Raw genomic sequence first — 16601 nt, 5'->3', positions numbered from 1 at the left:
TTGGGGAACCTGCGAAAAAAAATCAGGGGCAAACAAGTCCATGTGCGCTCATTGTTGTAATGATAGCAGTGGCTACAGACCAATGGAGGGAGCAAGGGTGCCATCCCCTCATAGAGAGCAGTTTTGTTTTTTTTCTAGACCAGAAATAGTAGTATCTCTCCTAGGGTGATAGAAACATCACCCACTCAGTACAAAAGTGCAGAAAATTGCTGACCAGCAACATACTTCACCATCCTCAGACCTAATCTAGTAAGTGAGCATCAGTTATTGACCCTGGCAGGTGGAGTTGGGGCATTTAATTGAGTGTGGGAGCACTGAAAGGAGAACTTAAGTAGAGAAACTGCATGATAAATAGGTCAGCCCAAATCAACCAGACATCAAAATTATAGCAAAATTGTTAAAAGCATCACATGTATCCAGCTGTTCAATATAAGAAGCATGGAGTTGTCTTTGCATACATCTCTTGTGTTTTTGCTCCAAGTAACACTCTCCCTCTTTTATTTTAATTTAATTTATTTATGTTAATGGAAATGAAATAGGGTAATTACTGATTGTTTCACAGCACCGATGATTGTATTTGGATGGATCGTGACAACGACTTCTAACTTCCCCAACTAGAATACATTTGAACAGCTACCCATGATTGGTAAAACCAGAGTGTTACTTGCACTCAGTATTACACCTTCATGGCATGTAACTGAAATGATGGTTTGTCTTCCCAGGGACATCCTCAGGATTGGGGTGACATTGGCTGGCCACCAGAAAAAGATCCTTAACAGCATCCAGTCCATGAGGGCTCAGATGAACCAGATCACTTCAGTGGAGGTGTGAGGTCACAGACATTCTGTTGGGAAACCCAGAAGCCACCACACCTGTATTCTCCTGGAGCCTCTGAGGAGGGCTGATGACCTGCACATAGACTACAGCCTCATCCTCCCTCCCTTCCTCCCTCCCTTCCAACTCTCTCCAGAAGGTTCCATCGGTTTGCACCACAGCAGCGACGTTTGCTAGCGTTCTTCATAGCTGCTCTATGTTCAGGTAACAGTGACGTGCTCAGAGCAGGATGATGGAATTGACCCAGTCCAAGAGTAGCTGGATTTGAATGACTTTATTCAATGGTAATACACCATACTCGCTCCCGCTGGCACCAAGATACAACATTCAGTAGGAATTTCACACTTCTTTTTTTTGAAAAGGGAGAATTGCACAGTGGAATGCAGCGTCATGGTTTCTCTCTGAACTGTATTAAGTCAAAGGTTGAACCGGAGCACATTTATACGCTGGCTGTAGAGATGTCTCACAGCGATCTTCTAGAATTTGACCTGCAGGTAACAAGGCCACACAAGATTTAATGAAGTTATAGTTATTATTGCTAAGATTTATTACTCATCATATCAACCCCAATTCTCAGTTCTACTGAAGCACTCACGTTGTGTAATTTAGGCTCAATGTCGCAAACATGTTCAATAACAGAGGATGATGATGCATTACTAGCTAAAGCAATCATGTGAAAGAATATACACTTTCTGTTTCTTGAGGGGGAACGGTCATCTTTTCTGCCATCCCCCCACCGAATTACCACCGCTACGTAGGTCATGTGATCACTGGCAGGGTTTTTTTTCTGTCCGCTGGCAGGATAACTCTAAAGGCTATCGATTAATTTTTATTCTAATTTGTATTCTAAAGAAATGTTATCGTCAGTGACAGAATGTTGACGGGAAAGTTGAGGTGAAAGTCATAGGACCCTGTGTAAGCAATCTATGGCACCAGGCAGTTGGAGAAAGGCTCTGTGTGCGGGGTGTGTCAGCCTCATTTTGTTATGTAATCAGAGAGCAAATCACGGTGCAATGAGCCAATCATTAGACACCTAATCCATACATACGTATGTTTTGGGCATGACATCAGTCAAAGCAATCAGAGTGCCTCGTGTCATTCCCTTTAAAGCCCATTTTAGGTTTATATACAGGAGCAGCAGACATCCACTGAAGCCATTGGAGGGGAAACATTGGCCAGGGAGAAGGTGGTGGCCAATGTTTCCACTTTTCATCATACAACTGCATCGCAGCACTACACATCTACTTACCTAGATGATGTGCCCTTTAAATAACCCCTCACATGTAACGCCATTGACAAAAGACCAGCCTCTTCTTGGTCTATGGTGCAAAAACTCTCTGGTTTCCCAAAATAGCAATATGCCATGGTCGAACCAGACCACACCTAATTATCATACTTAACACCTGCCGTGGCAGACAGAGTGCAAGTTTCTGTGCTAGTTAAAGGGCAAGGCCATTTGGAATGAAGATGTCATTTACGTCTGCTGGAAACTAGCAATGAGATTTGCGCTTGACTCAGCACCAGCTTGAGCTTAGTTGGGCCCATAATCTGTGCTCATTTCCACTTCTCACTTGGAGCGTTTAAACTCAGGAGTTGATGCTAGCACCTTAAACACTGTTGGCTGCAAGACTACCATCAGTAAAATGGAAAATATCATTTTGATGGCTGCAGTCAGCATGGTGTGTGTTAGAACTGCCCACCTGATTAGGGGTTGCACACACCCCAACATTATCAACAGCCTACTGTAAAACAGGTGTATTAGCAGCATTGTAACTTCCCCTGCTATGGGATCGTGATGTCAGAGGACAGGCAGGAAATAACAGTCCAACCTTGGTTAGGGTAAAACCACTTTGACAATGTGGCACTGTGATTATATCTCCTCCCATCATTGGGACCTGTGGAATCCACAGTGGTTTCAAACTGCATACAGACAAAGAAAGACAGGTTAAAGGTTTCTGCCTTGTAGCTTTTGTGTTGATGAACTTGTTACTTCTCTAACGGCACTGCTACACTACTGGCACTCTCATGTGAGAGATATATTGCTTACGGTCACGAGTTATTAGTACAGATTATATTTCGCCGCAACTCTTCCAAGTATCTAAACCAAAAAAAAGCCCCAAAGTTTTATCATTTTCAATTTTAAGCAGTCCTGTTCAAAATACTCAAGGAACAATTTTTTGCAAGTGTGTGTACAATCACAAATGCAAATGCTGAACATATACAGAAGAAGTGAAGCCACACCAGCAGCCGTGTGCTTCCCCTATGCTCAGTTTATGCAACAAGTAGTTTGGGATCTGCTATTTCCAATTTTTGTTTCCCAGCTTTGAATTAAGTGAAAAGAGGGAAGAGCTCTTTTCGAAAGTCATCACACATTTGAATGGCGGAGCTCTCCATAGCTGCTAACGATATCAAAACATCAAAGCTGATGAGGGAACATATCTGACTGCTAAATTAACCTCCATTGTCAGTCTTCTCAAAATGACTAAAAAACGACACGGCTTGTGATGTCTTGAAGGGCCACACATGTGATATTCTTGGGGGGGTGGGTTACACCTTCTTACAGGAAAATAAGAATTTTTGCCTTTTAATACATGTCAGTGTCCTGAAAAATGTCAATCCACTGTCCCATTTTGTGTGAGGCTGAAGTCCCAGTAAGGCTTTGGTTCAAATTCATTATGTTACTGTTTCCTACTTTACATGTGTGTGTTGGAAAATTAATTTTAGTTGTTTCAAACAAATTAGTGTTACTCACAGTTGTTACCTTGTACAGATCAATATATTTTCCTTTTTTTATGCCTCAGCAAATGAATTGTTTACAGTGGTGGCACCACCCTCTTTGTTTGAATTAATACAATTTATAAAGTACATAGACGTAATAAAAGATTCAGTAGTCTCCCAATGTGTTTTAAAACAACAGGTTTTACAGAACTTAATTTCTTGCAGAAGAACAAATAAGACAGTAACTTGAGGATGGTCGAATCACCAGGTATATAACTCACCCAGCAACAAATCATAGCCTTTACTATTTTGGCCCGCAAACTTTGTTTACACTCTGTGGAAATGGAAAATAGATGGACAGGTGTCAGAGTTAATGGTTAATGTGAACAGCTTTGATGATGCCGAGAGATGTTGTGGTGTTCTCAGGGATGAACGGACACACTGAGAGTTGTAAATGTTAAAAGAAAGAAAAAAAAACATTATTTGGGATGTCTTTCCTTAAGTTTAATTTTTTTTAATCAGCATAAAAATTCTCACAAGAAGCACAAGATCAAATGTTACACCAGCAATTTTTATGACTATTTTCTCCCAATTATTACATATGTTGATCAACCGTTACCGTATACTTACAATGGCATCTGTCAGTGGAGGGGGTATATTTGACACGAATAGTACATTTGTTCATTTGTTCTTTAAATTGATGTGGTGTAAGCAGGACAAATGGGCAAGTTTAAGGATGTGAGACACTTTTAAAGGGGCCAAATTACAATGGTTTGTCAACTGGGTCAAAGCGTCTCCAAGACTGCAGGTCTTGTTGAGTGATCCAGACCGGGAGTGGATCAAAAGTGGTCTAAAGAAGGATAGCTGTTGAACTGTTGAACAGGGTCATGGGTGCCCAAGGCTCTTTGATGCAGGTAGGGAGCAAGGGTGACCCTGTGTTATCCAGTCCCACAGAAGAGCGAATGTAGCACAGATTACTTAAAAAGTGAATGCTAGTTCTGAATATCAGAGTACCTGGGGCTGTGGGATTGGGCAACACTGTCCACACTGTCTTTTTAAAGTTGTTGTTTTTTTTTTGCCGTAACAAGGTAAAATAAGTTGTACTTATTTTTCTCACTGTTCATAGTTACACAAATCAGTGAGTTAAGTCCTTATCCCTGTTTTGACAAAACAAGATTCAGGGTTCCTAAATAGCTGGTGGTAGGTGGTGATAACCTAAAAGATCTGTATCCCCACTGGATGCTCCTGAAAGAGCAGGTCTACCAGGATCAGGATCGGGGACCCATAGATAAAGCTTGCATGAGAAAATGATGTAGAAAATTCTTTGAGGTTGTCCTTTAATTTAACAACAACGCAGATTAGATGGATGCCCCAGTTCCCAGGATGACGATGTTTGTCAGCTCCCTCTTTCCAAGCACAATTGTCAGGACTGTCTCCTGAAGCCTGATTGGCCTTGGACAGCGAAAGGTAAAGGTTCAGGTATGGTTGTAGTAACGGTTGAAGTTGGGATTTATGTACAACAACCTAAAACTAAGGCTCATATCCTTTGTTACTACTCTTATGAGGACAGTCTTAGACAGTATTGAAAAGGAAAAGTCCAACCTAGTGTGAATCCTGTCAAATATTCTTTAGGATAAACAATCTAGTACCTGTGCTCTGTATTGATGAAGCAGAAGCTCACCATCTGTTTATCTGTCCATGTGCATAATCCCTTTATGCTTTCAAATGACCCAGCTGGAGTATGATGCTGGGTATTGTAGTTCTCACCTCTCCGGGTTGAGAATTCTAAAGGGAAGTGAATTTTTAGACAACAAAAAAAAAAAAACAGACAACGCTCAGAACTCTATTTTTGTTTTGTTTTTTTAAATGTGACTTTTGATAAAACCATGCTTTTTATAAATGTGATGCAGTTAAGAACATTGTTTTTACTTCACAGTAGAGAAGTGAATTTGCGACTTGGCTCATATGTAGTCTGAGTGTTGTAGGTCTTTCTTCTACTGCACTGAGGCACTGAATCATTGTTACTGTGCATACATACTGACTTCATCCATCTCTAACGGGTTAACATTCTTCTTTGGGATCTACTGGCTAAATTATTGTTTTTGAGGAAGAAGTAACCTCTTCATTGAACTGCAGTGTGTATCCTTGTTCATTTCATGTGGTTCTTAAACTTTATACAACTGGGTTACCAACTTGGTAAAGGGTACTGTTTTCTCCATGTAATATTCAGGTGCACTGTGAAGTCACACACATTGAGCTGCTTTACTTGTACAATGTTGACCTGTGCATGCTTATATTTGAATATATTCCATGTGTTTAGTTAACACGACACACCCTGCACATACGTTCGATGTTCTGTCTATCACTCTGGGAAGTCTGCTGTCTTCAAAGGTGCTTCCACATCTCCCACTCTGAATCTTCCATTCTACTTCTTCCTTTTCCCTTGAAGGATGTTGTTCAGTCATCTTTGAAAAATCAGCCTGCACTATTTTGTCATACTGTGTATGACATCTGTAAAACATACCTACATGAATTGGGGGGGCAGGGAAATCTTCAATTTTCTAATGAATATACTTCCATTGAACACTGGATTACCACCCCCTACCTTACAGGTGTGAGCATATGATCATGATAGCTCAGTAAGGATTATTACATTTGTGCTCCTTTATAGAAATGAATGAAAAAGTCAAAATGCTAGATCAAAGCTTCACCCTAAACCTTCTCTTATCATGTGAGAGTTGCTGACCAGAGGCCAGAATAAATGACTGAACGTCTCCAGTTGTCCCCTGTGGTCCTTGTATCAGCCTGGATGAATCAACCACGGTGCGATGACATCCCGCATACTAAATATTCCATTCCAGAATTATATATTCACTTTGGAATCATTAATAAAGGGAAGAGAAGCTTAAGCTGATATATGTCGAGTATTTCTTAAGAGCTACATTTGCTTTCTCTCTCTATCTCTCCCTCTGTGTGTGTGTGCGTGTGTGTGTGTGTGTGCGTGTGTGTGTGCATCATCTAGAAAAACTAGGAACTAGCTTGAGGTTGGGAATTCCAAATGGGTATTAAAGGATTACTGTGCAAAGTATTTTTTTAAGCTAGGTCCTAATGTATGATTAGAATGTGTCCAGTGTCGCAGCAAGTAGAGATGGATGCAGTACGTTTTAAAGTCCCTACACAACGAGTGCTTGTTTTGGCACTGACAAGTTCAGATTCTGAGAGAACCATTATGGATAGCAAGAGTTCCTACACACGTAGGGCTATCTCAACACTGATCAGCATTATTCTCCAGGTCAAAGGGCGTTGGTGTAGGATGGCAGAGGGTTAATTCACGTGTAGCACATCAAGCAACAACTTCAGTGTGTCATTTTTAATAATTTTGAAGCTAACAACAAGCTACACCGTCTGTACTCTCCACTCATTATCACTGACTCCCGTTTACACTGTTGTCTCTCTCTCACTGTTGTCTCCCCAACCATGACATTTTATAGCGATACTTCTATCCAAAGGGATTCTCTCCAGGATGCTGTCAGGCACTCAAGATAACATTTTCATGTTGTCCTATGGCAAAAACTACTGCTCGTGTTGGACAGAATTTGATGCAAACAAATGTCTCATTGCCTCACTTCAAAGCTAAAGGTTATAGCCTTTCACTCAACATCACACCAGTTCCAGTTACTATGGTTTTCCGTCCCAAAAACATGGCCCACATTTAAAACAGGAGGATTTATTCTTTAATTACGAGCCTGTGTTTTCAGTAGCTCCACTCAACATTAAGATTGGTTCTGAGTTTCCTCTAAGCTGACTAAAGAACACCCTCCATCTTGTTTGTTTTCTAAAACAGCAATGATAACAGATTCTGGTGTTGAACAGATTTTCATGCTGAATCTATTTGTTGTTGACTTTGACAAGCCCAATTTTTCTTCCCATTCATGTAGTGTGTGTATTACCAGATATGATCCGTAAGTTTTGCTTTTTCTCCTTTATTGAGGGTGGCAAATACAGCCAAACAATACAAACATGCTTTAGCTTTTACAGATATATTAGAGCGTACTACAAAGCAAGATTACTGGGAAATTAGGGTATGATGAGCTGCCCATTTTTCAATGGTTCCTGTCTTTTGCCTGCAGATCACCATGGTAACTTGCAAATCAAACCTGCTCCTGACCAGGTTGTGCTCAGAGTTACAGCCAGAAATAAGCTATAAGAAGCTCTGCAGCCTTCTCACTCAGTCTGTCACCTTTGGCAATGAGATTCTCTTCTTGGAGGGAGAGTGTTGAGAGATGGAAGTGATCTGGTGGCTTTTTCCTGACAATATTCTCTGTAACTGAAAGATGTTCTCAGCAGAGAGAACATGTTATACATTTATACATGCAGATTTGTTGAGCTGTATGTGAACAACGCAACCAAATGAAGCCTTTACAGTAGTAGAGGCTTGCATCACACTGCATGCTATTCACATAACCTAATATTTAAATCCTCTACTCATCTTTGCCCTGTATGCAGCCACTAATATTGATCCTTTCATGGAATATCTTGCTTCAAAGTGCACCCCCAGTACTGCCTCAAATTTGAGACAATAAGAAATTCTGGTAATATTTGAGATTTGAGTCTAAAATCATACTATATTTATCAGAAAGGACTGACAGTTTATTTGTTAAATTTTGTACAATACCCCCCCCCTGTCTCTCTCTCTCTCTATATATATATAGGTTTATATCGTGTGTTGTTTTTGTTGAAAATATTTTATTGTAGCAAAAATTCCCACTATATAATTACACTTTACTGTTCAAAAACCTGTTGCAGTCCTCCTGAGAAATGTCACTGGGACATCAAGAAGTTCATGTAGTGACGGAGTACCCCTCCACTGTGAACTCTGTATTAACCCTCTGTGTAGTCACCCAATTTTCAGCAAAGAGCTGCCAGTATCATGCTCTGCTTCATCCATCCATCCAGGCTTTGCCATCCAATTATCCTGTTTCAGGGCTAGGGCCTGATACATCCTGGACAGGTCGCCTGTCAATCGCAGGGTTACATATATACAGTAGACAGACAACCACTGTACAGTCAATTGGAAAAAATCATCAGCAAAGTTTGTGATCAAGCGCCACGTTAAAAAAAACAGAGAGTCATGGCACAAAAGTATAAACTGACATAACACTTCTCATTTTAAATAGTCACTGAATTCCCACAAGATCTTTAAATCTTCGTAACTGATCCATTCTCTCTCCTGCTTCATAGAGAGTATGCAGATGTGTTTGTTATCCATCTTACATTCTCACTCAAAACAAAATGTTCCATGACCATGCCTCAAAAATACCCCCCCCCCCCCCACCCACCCACCCACTATAGTAAGGCTGTTTTGTAGTTGGGATGAAAGCTGGAATCAAATCCCCTGAAAACAATCAACATAAATGTTTTTATCCATCATTTCAACTTTATGCGCAATCTTCCTCTGTGTGACGACTGTGAACAAATCTCAACTCAGTTTAGAGGGGAGTGGTAAAATTTGCTTGATCCTTTTGGTCCCAGGCACTTGGGACGGACACTCAGGGGTGAATGGGAGCTTCTGGAAGCTCAGCCACTGCCTAACACACCTCTCGTCAGTCTTTAACACTGTGATCTCACTTGGACCTTGATTTGTTGCTCAAGTTTGTTTTTCCTGTATAAATGTATATTTGATGGAATACTTGTGAATCACTTTGAATTATTTGTAATACTGTTATTGGTCTATTTTATAAAGAAAAAGGAAAAAAGTGAAGCAAAGAAATGACAGCTTATTTTTGTAGCAGTTTTCTTTAGTAAAACAAACACAGTGGTGACTCTGCATTTTCTTAAACTGAGATGTGGTTGGATTATGAGAAGATTATGATTAAAGAATTACTGCCATATGTGCACCATTGGTCATCGTTCTTTAATATGCTTATACCCATCACGCATATTCCACTCTACATTAAGCATTTTCAAAAGTATAAATGCATTTGAGATGTACATTAAAGGTGACCACTCACCATGTACGTAGCTGTTGGTTGACTTCATCACACTGTAATTTGAGTTTTGGACACAAGAGGGAAGTGATGTCAGGCTTTGGAAGCACTGATACTGATACAAGGAATGTGGTATTGGGCTGCAAGGTGGTGCAGTGGTTAGCACTGTGGCCTCACAGCAAGAAGGTTCCGGGTTTGAGTCCCGGCTCAGGCGTGGGATCTTTCTGTGTGAGTCTCCATGTTCTCCCCGTGCCTGCGTGGGTTCTCTCTGGTACTCCGGCTTCCTCCCACCATCCAAAGACATGCACTTTGGGGACTAGGCTGATTGATACTCTAAATTGACCGTAGGTGTGACTGTGAGTGTGAATGGTTGTCTGTCTCTGTATGTTGTCCCTGCAGTGGACTGGCAACCTGTCCAGGGTGAACCCCGCCTCTCACCTGTAGATGCTGGGATAGGCTCCAGCCCCCCGCGACCCTTACTAGTAAGGAATAAGATGATGGATGGAATGTGGTATTTCAGGTTAAATATTAAGATGGTTAAATGTCAATATTTTTATGTGTAATGAGACTGAAAACCATCCATCCATCCATTTTCTTCTGCTTATTCCTGTTAGGGGTCGGGGGGGGGGGTTGCTGGAGCCTATCCCAACAGCCTTTGGGTGAGAGGCAGGGTTCACCCTGGACAGGTCACCAGTCCATCACAGGACCAACACACATATAGACAGACAACCATTCACACACACAGTCACACCTACTGTCAATTTAGAGTATCAATCAGCCTCGTCCTCTCTTGATGTCTTTGGACAGTGGGAGGAAGCTGGAGTACCAGAGAGAACCCACACAGGAACAGGGAGAACATGGAGACTCACACAGAAAGATCCTGTGCCTGAGCCGGGACTCGAACCCGGAACCTTCTTGCTGTGAGGCCACAGTGCTCACCACTGCACCACCGTGGCACCTGAGAATGAAAACATTAATATAAAACATTAATTATGCTTCATTTCAAATATGTGGGAGGTGTAGCCCAACAGAAATTATGATCCAGTCGTCCTCTTCATGTGTTGAAGTGTTTGAGCTCTCAGAGCGCAATTCAGAAGTAGTACATGAACATGAGTTTGAAAAGGTGAATGAGAGGTAATACTACAAAGTACTTAGAGAAAGCATTGAATAAAAGTAGTCCCTTGTTTTGTTGGAACTCCATCAGCTTATCATAACCAGGTATCATGACACAGACAACAGATTAAAAAGCCTTTATTGTCCCAGAAATGCAATTTGGTTTGCAGCAGTAGAGTAAATACAGTACAGGCAACATTCAAAAACCAACAACACGAATAATGAAATAAATTTATATACCGAGGATATCATCAATTGCAATGAGATAAAACACAAACATATACATATATATATACACATATACATACATATATACATACATACATATACATACATATACACATACATATATATATAGAGAGAGAGAGAGAGAGAGTTCAGAACTGTCAACATCTCTGTACTACTTGACATGCATTTTCATCACTGAACTGAACTCTGCTAAGCAATATGGACTATATTTATATAAATACTAAGATGTTTCAAAGTGATTGATTAACTAATCATGAAAAGTTTTTTTCAAAATTTTTAAGAAAAGCCATGATGAAACCATTCTTTTCTTCTTCTTTTTTTTTTACTGCAATGACCACAAAAAACTTCAGTGGAATGCTGGAGGGACTGTCCTTTGTTTGATATCACACATAAACATATTTACTTACTCTGAACAGGTCATCTTTCAAAACTGAATGCATGAGTGCGCGAGGGAAAATCTGAGACCGATCCGATTATGCCCATCATTATACATTTGTATTCTGACGAATGTAAACTAGGCAGCACGGTGTTGCAGTGGTTAGCACTGTTGCCTCACAGCAAGAAGGTTCCGGGTTCGAGCCCTGGCTCGAGCGCAGGAAATTTCTTTGTGGAGTCTGCATGTTCTCCCTGTTCCTGTGTGGGTTCTCTCCAGGTACTCCAGCTTCCTCCCACAGTCCAAAGACATGCAAGAGGGGACAAGGCTGATTGATACTCTAATGACTGAGTGTGAATGGTTGTCTTTCTATGTGTGTTGGCCCTGCGATGGACTAGTGACCTGTCTAGGGTGACTGGATGGACAAATGTAAATTACCCATGTATGAAATCATAGACTCGTTGGAAAGCACTGATTCTGTAGTTTAACAGGTAAAAAAAAGGTGCATCACTAACTAGAACCACCAATGACAAATGATGCTATCCAATCAGATGATATTCAGGGGCATACACACTTCAATGCACTTGGGTTTATGTGTGAAAAAAAGCTTGTAACCATTCCTAGCCTGTTACTTTAGATAAACTAATCATGGGTGTCACAAGTAGTGGGTGAGGGGGGGAAGTGGGGAAGTAGACCCAAAGTGCAGACAGTAGGATGGTGCACAAAAGAGGTTTATTGATAACTGGGAAACTTGGAGACTTGACGTCTGTACTTGAGACTGACGACCTGACTTGAGACTGATACTTGAGAAGCACAGTTAGCGATACACTCATCTAAGTGAACGACAAGACGCAGAAGCACAACACGCAACAACGTGACACACGACAATGGACCAGCACTGAAACAAGGGAAACACAGAAGTTAAATACATGAGGGAAAACAAGACACAGGTGGTGCAATCACCCAGGTGACACATAAGGTAATCACAGGAGGGAGGTCAGGAAGACAGGACATGACTACAACATAAAACAGGAAGCACGAGACAGGGATCGTAACAGTGGGTTGATCCAGGCTACTTCACCACAATATTTGTCAACCACATTTAATTTGCATTACATATCAACTGCACACTGTTGAAAATTCACAAACAAATTCATCATGGGACAATGCATTTATAACATAGCTCTGATTACATGAGGGAATCCGACTCTCGCTGCAAATTATAATGTTTGCCTGCACAATGAAATTGTATGGAAATGTTACATTCCTGGCCGAAATGCAGATCATTCCATCCCACACGGCTGGTAAGGCATGACTCAGGGACAAGTGTCTGAGTTAATGACTCTTCTTTGTGTCTGTGACATGCAAATCACCTTGAGGAGTAATTGCTTCCATAAGATTCTTAGTTTCCCTGTGTCACCTGTAAATGTCGCTCATGGCCCATCAGCATCAGAAATGCTCATACAGCCATGAAATTGGAGTTGAGGACCCCACATTCTCACGGTCATGAATGATCTCCTTTCTGGAATAATCCTCATGGAAATGTTAAGGTGGTTTAATAAGGACAAGGGGTAACATTTGGCATATGAGGCTGCATGGTATAATTGACAATGGCAATTTTTTGCATATAATATTCTGGCAGTTCTTTAAACAACTGTCAAGTCAGGTAAATTTATTTGTGTAGTGCCAAATCACAACAAAAAATATCTTGTGCAACTTTTCAAGTTGAGCAGGTGTAGAACCACACTATTAAAATAAATTGACACCCAACAGTTGTTCATGAGCAAGCACATCTTGCGAAGGCAGCAATAAAAATCTTCCTTTTAACAGGCAGGAACGTTGACCAGATCAATGGGAACACCTTCTGCTTTGACCAGCTGGGAGGGTGGGAGGGTGTGAAAAAGGGGGAAAGGGCAAAGATGAATAAAGGGAAAGGGACAGAAAAGCAGAAGAAAAGGACAAAGACAGATAGGGACAAAAAGAAGTGGAAGAGAGATTGACTGTAGGGGATGTGAACATGATGGAAAGAGTAAGTAGGGCTAACCATAACACACAAAATAAACTACAGCAGCAGCAACATTAGTGAAATAGCTAACAATAATAAAAACTACCAGCTATCGAAGCAATGAACTTCAGTATAGTAAACACATTTAAGTGCTAGTGCTGATACTAATACAAATACAATGCTAATGTCAATGTTACTAAAGTACTAAAAATACTGATATCATTACTACAAGTATGAAAACTAAAACTGAGCCTCCTCAGGTCTGCAGCCTCATCTAGCAGCAGCATCAGTCAGAGGTCAGGGCAGGAAAACACAAAACACAAAAAAGGACAAGTGAAACCAGAACTAATCGGCAGAACTTACTGGAGGCAGTCTTGGGGACGGCCCAGAGGCAGGGCAGGATAGCACGTAGAGTCTGTGAAACGACCTGGAGGCCGGGCAGAAGAGCACGGAGAGTCTGAGGGTTGCTGCCATTTACAGGACAGGGTGGGCTGGACCACCAGCCGGACACTGGAATCAGGAGCCAGGCAGGCGGCCAGCTGCGCACAGGGATCAGCAGTGGCGTCCCTCAACGGCAGAGAAGCAGTGGCATCCACCAGGACCCTTGACAATGAAGAAGAAGTGGCGTCCGCTAGGACCTTTGATGATGGAGAAGCAGTGGCATCCACCAGGAGCCTCAGCACAGGAACAGGAGTGGCGCCTGCCAGGACCCTCAGCACAGGAACAGGAGTGGCGCCTGCCAGGACCCTCAGCACAGGAACAGGAGTGGCGCCTGCCAGGACCCTCAGCACCAGAACAGGAGTGGCATCCAAAGGTGGCTGTAGCTGGGTAGGAGTGTGGCTAGCCAGCCCTCTGCTTGCAAGCAAGGAGTTTCTGGCTGTCCTGGACAGACCTCAAGCTGTCCTGGTAGCTCACTGAACTGAGTGTGAACCCCCACGTGCCATCCCGGTAACCCTAAAGTCCGTAACTGGTGACTCCTGTCTGGCTGTGTTCTCAGCAAGAAGAGAAAAATACTCAAAAAGAGCCATCATACATGGGGGGGGGCTCAGTTCTTCCTGCTGATTTAGGTAAGATGAGTCAGCTGGGTTCATGCTGGCTAGTTCATACTGTCACAACTTGAGCTTGGACGAGAACCCAAAACTTAACAAGTCCAAGGCAAGGTGCAAGATGAACAAAGTTTATTACCAAAGTACAAATCAAAACCACTCTTATGCACTATGGGAACGCGTCCTGTGTGACCTCATCAGAAGCACAAATAACATCACACCAGCCTCAATTCACTGGCATCGGTGACATCTATGTCAGGAAGGGACAGGACCCTCTTCCTATATATCAGGTTGACATAACCACAGTTGTCATTCAAAACAAGCTTGCCTCTTCCTAACTTCTATAGCAAGGAGGGTGGTCTGGTGAGACCCCTCACTCATGCTTATCAGAGACCGGGGGTTATAGCCATAACCTGAAGTTTGCTTTCATAGCATTTTTTTCGTGTCTCACGATGGGAAAAATACTGACTCCTGGATTGCCAGACATGCCTGTAATGAAGACAGCTGTCCCCAGTGGCACTTCACTGAGTAGAAGCCACACTCTAGGAACTGAGGACCAAATGAGAAATGAGAATTGGAGCTGTGATACCCAACCTTTAAAATCTAGCAAACTTGTGGGACGAGGCCCAGCATGCAGCTGCACACACTTCTTGAATGGAAACTCCTTTAAAATGAGCCCATGAAGTCACAGCCACAGAGCACTGAAAAGGGATAACCTGTAACTTCAAGCACCAGCTCTCAAACACACGGAACTTATGCTCATACAACGTCCTGGTTGACGAAGCTCTGTCACACTGAATAGTGTCAATAACACTGAGAGTAGGTCCACCTGTATTTAAATTGAACCACAAATGGGCCAATCCCATAGATCTAGCCTCTCCAGGTGGGGGTGGAATATCTCCCCCTGTACCTGAGACACCAGGTCCCTGTGAAGGGGCACAAAGCACTTTCCTGGCTAAGATGGGTCCCATATTAAACCCCTGGGACACCATCCCCTTGCAATCAAACAGGGACCTTCCTATGATAGGGTGTTTCCTCACTGTATGCCTCTCATTCCAGGTCACAGCTATCTCCTTGAGTAGCTCCGGGAAAATGGGACTTTCTTTGGGGTTTCTTGCTATCAAACGAAGATTTTACAACCTCTGCTTGAGCGACAGGCCACCAGATGCTGAGCCTGCTAGCCGCGCGCTTGCACATGTCCTGCATGACAAGATCCAGAGGAGACGTGGGCAAGGACTGTCCATAGCGGGCTTTGCAGCCCTTTGGACATTAGCCAGGAAGATGGATTCTTCATCCTCATCGTCAGAAAACAGGAGCTCCGAATCGGCTGACTCGTCGCCGTCATCCTTCGAATCTCCTGCTAGGATGTCAGCGGGGAAGGGGCAGGGTGTCTGCATCTGACCAGCTTAGCCCAGGTGAAATTGTCACACCCCAGGACAGGTCTGCTTCTCCCTGCTGCGCAACTGCTTCACACACAAGTGGATTTCCTACTGACAAGTTGCCAGTCGCAGGCGAAGAAGCTTACAAGGGAAGGCAGCGCAGTGGATACACTAGTTCGTGGAGCTTACAGCAGCCTGAGCCTGGGGTAAGCCCAGACATGTCACACACACGGGGTGAGTGTCTCAGTCAGACATTTTATTGCAACAGGGACAAAGTTTTGGGTTTTTTCACTGCTTCACTGGGTTTGTTAGCTGTAGCCATGGATAGCTAATGGTCTAAAAACGCTAGCAAACAGCTCCCGGGTGACCAGTGGGGGATATATTGCTATTTCCTCTTGCTGGAGTATGAGGAGAGAGTATTGCTGCCTTCCTGGACATATTGCTACCTGTTGTACTGTGTCGCTAATGCCAATATCCCGATCGGTATTCGATCTAACCCTAACCCTCTCAGTTGGTGTTGATAACACTAGCTATTTGCAGAATTATTGCTACCTGGATTCAGAAAATAATGCTATTTCCTGAAGGTAACAAATGGTGCTACTTGAGTGTCCAACTGTGCAATGGAGCATGAAACACCTGGCGACCGAGTTGTGCACACGAGTCAATGGACGGTTTAGCGTTGCACCCTGGCGCAGTTGTCGACAGGCCTTGAAAGAAGCCTGTCTCCAGCATACTGGGGCTGGCGTAATGTTATTTGTGCCTTTGATGAGGTCAGGCAGGAGGCGTTCCCATAGTGAAACATGAAATGAATGCTATGACAGAGAACCTGACTACACAAAGTAACAAAGAAACTCAAAATTAGATAAAGTAAGGAGCATGGCATGGACTAAAAACCTG

The 16601-nt window shown here is 42.6% G+C and overlaps 1 protein-coding gene across 1 annotated transcript in view; it reads left to right on the top strand.

Moving 5' to 3' along the window:
* Nucleotides 1-9434, top strand: part of ephb2a (eph receptor B2a) — a 52244-nt gene extending 42810 nt beyond the window's left edge. The window contains exon 16 of the mRNA XM_086213920.1: nucleotides 723-9434. Coding sequence (XP_086070046.1) covers nucleotides 723-831 — 109 coding nt within the window. The 3' untranslated portion in view covers nucleotides 832-9434. The remainder of the gene's footprint in view (nucleotides 1-722) is intronic.
* Nucleotides 9435-16601: the final 7167 nt, after the last annotated feature.

The sequence above is a fragment of the Aulostomus chinensis genome, chromosome 9 (genome assembly GCF_037954235.1).
Source record: "Aulostomus chinensis isolate RoL2024-O1b breed Wild chromosome 9, RoL_Achi_v1.0, whole genome shotgun sequence".
NCBI classification, from domain to species: Eukaryota; Metazoa; Chordata; class Actinopteri; order Syngnathiformes; family Aulostomidae; genus Aulostomus; species Aulostomus chinensis.
Note: the sequence above shows the minus strand (reverse complement) of the source record. Positions and strands in the feature narration are given on the sequence as shown.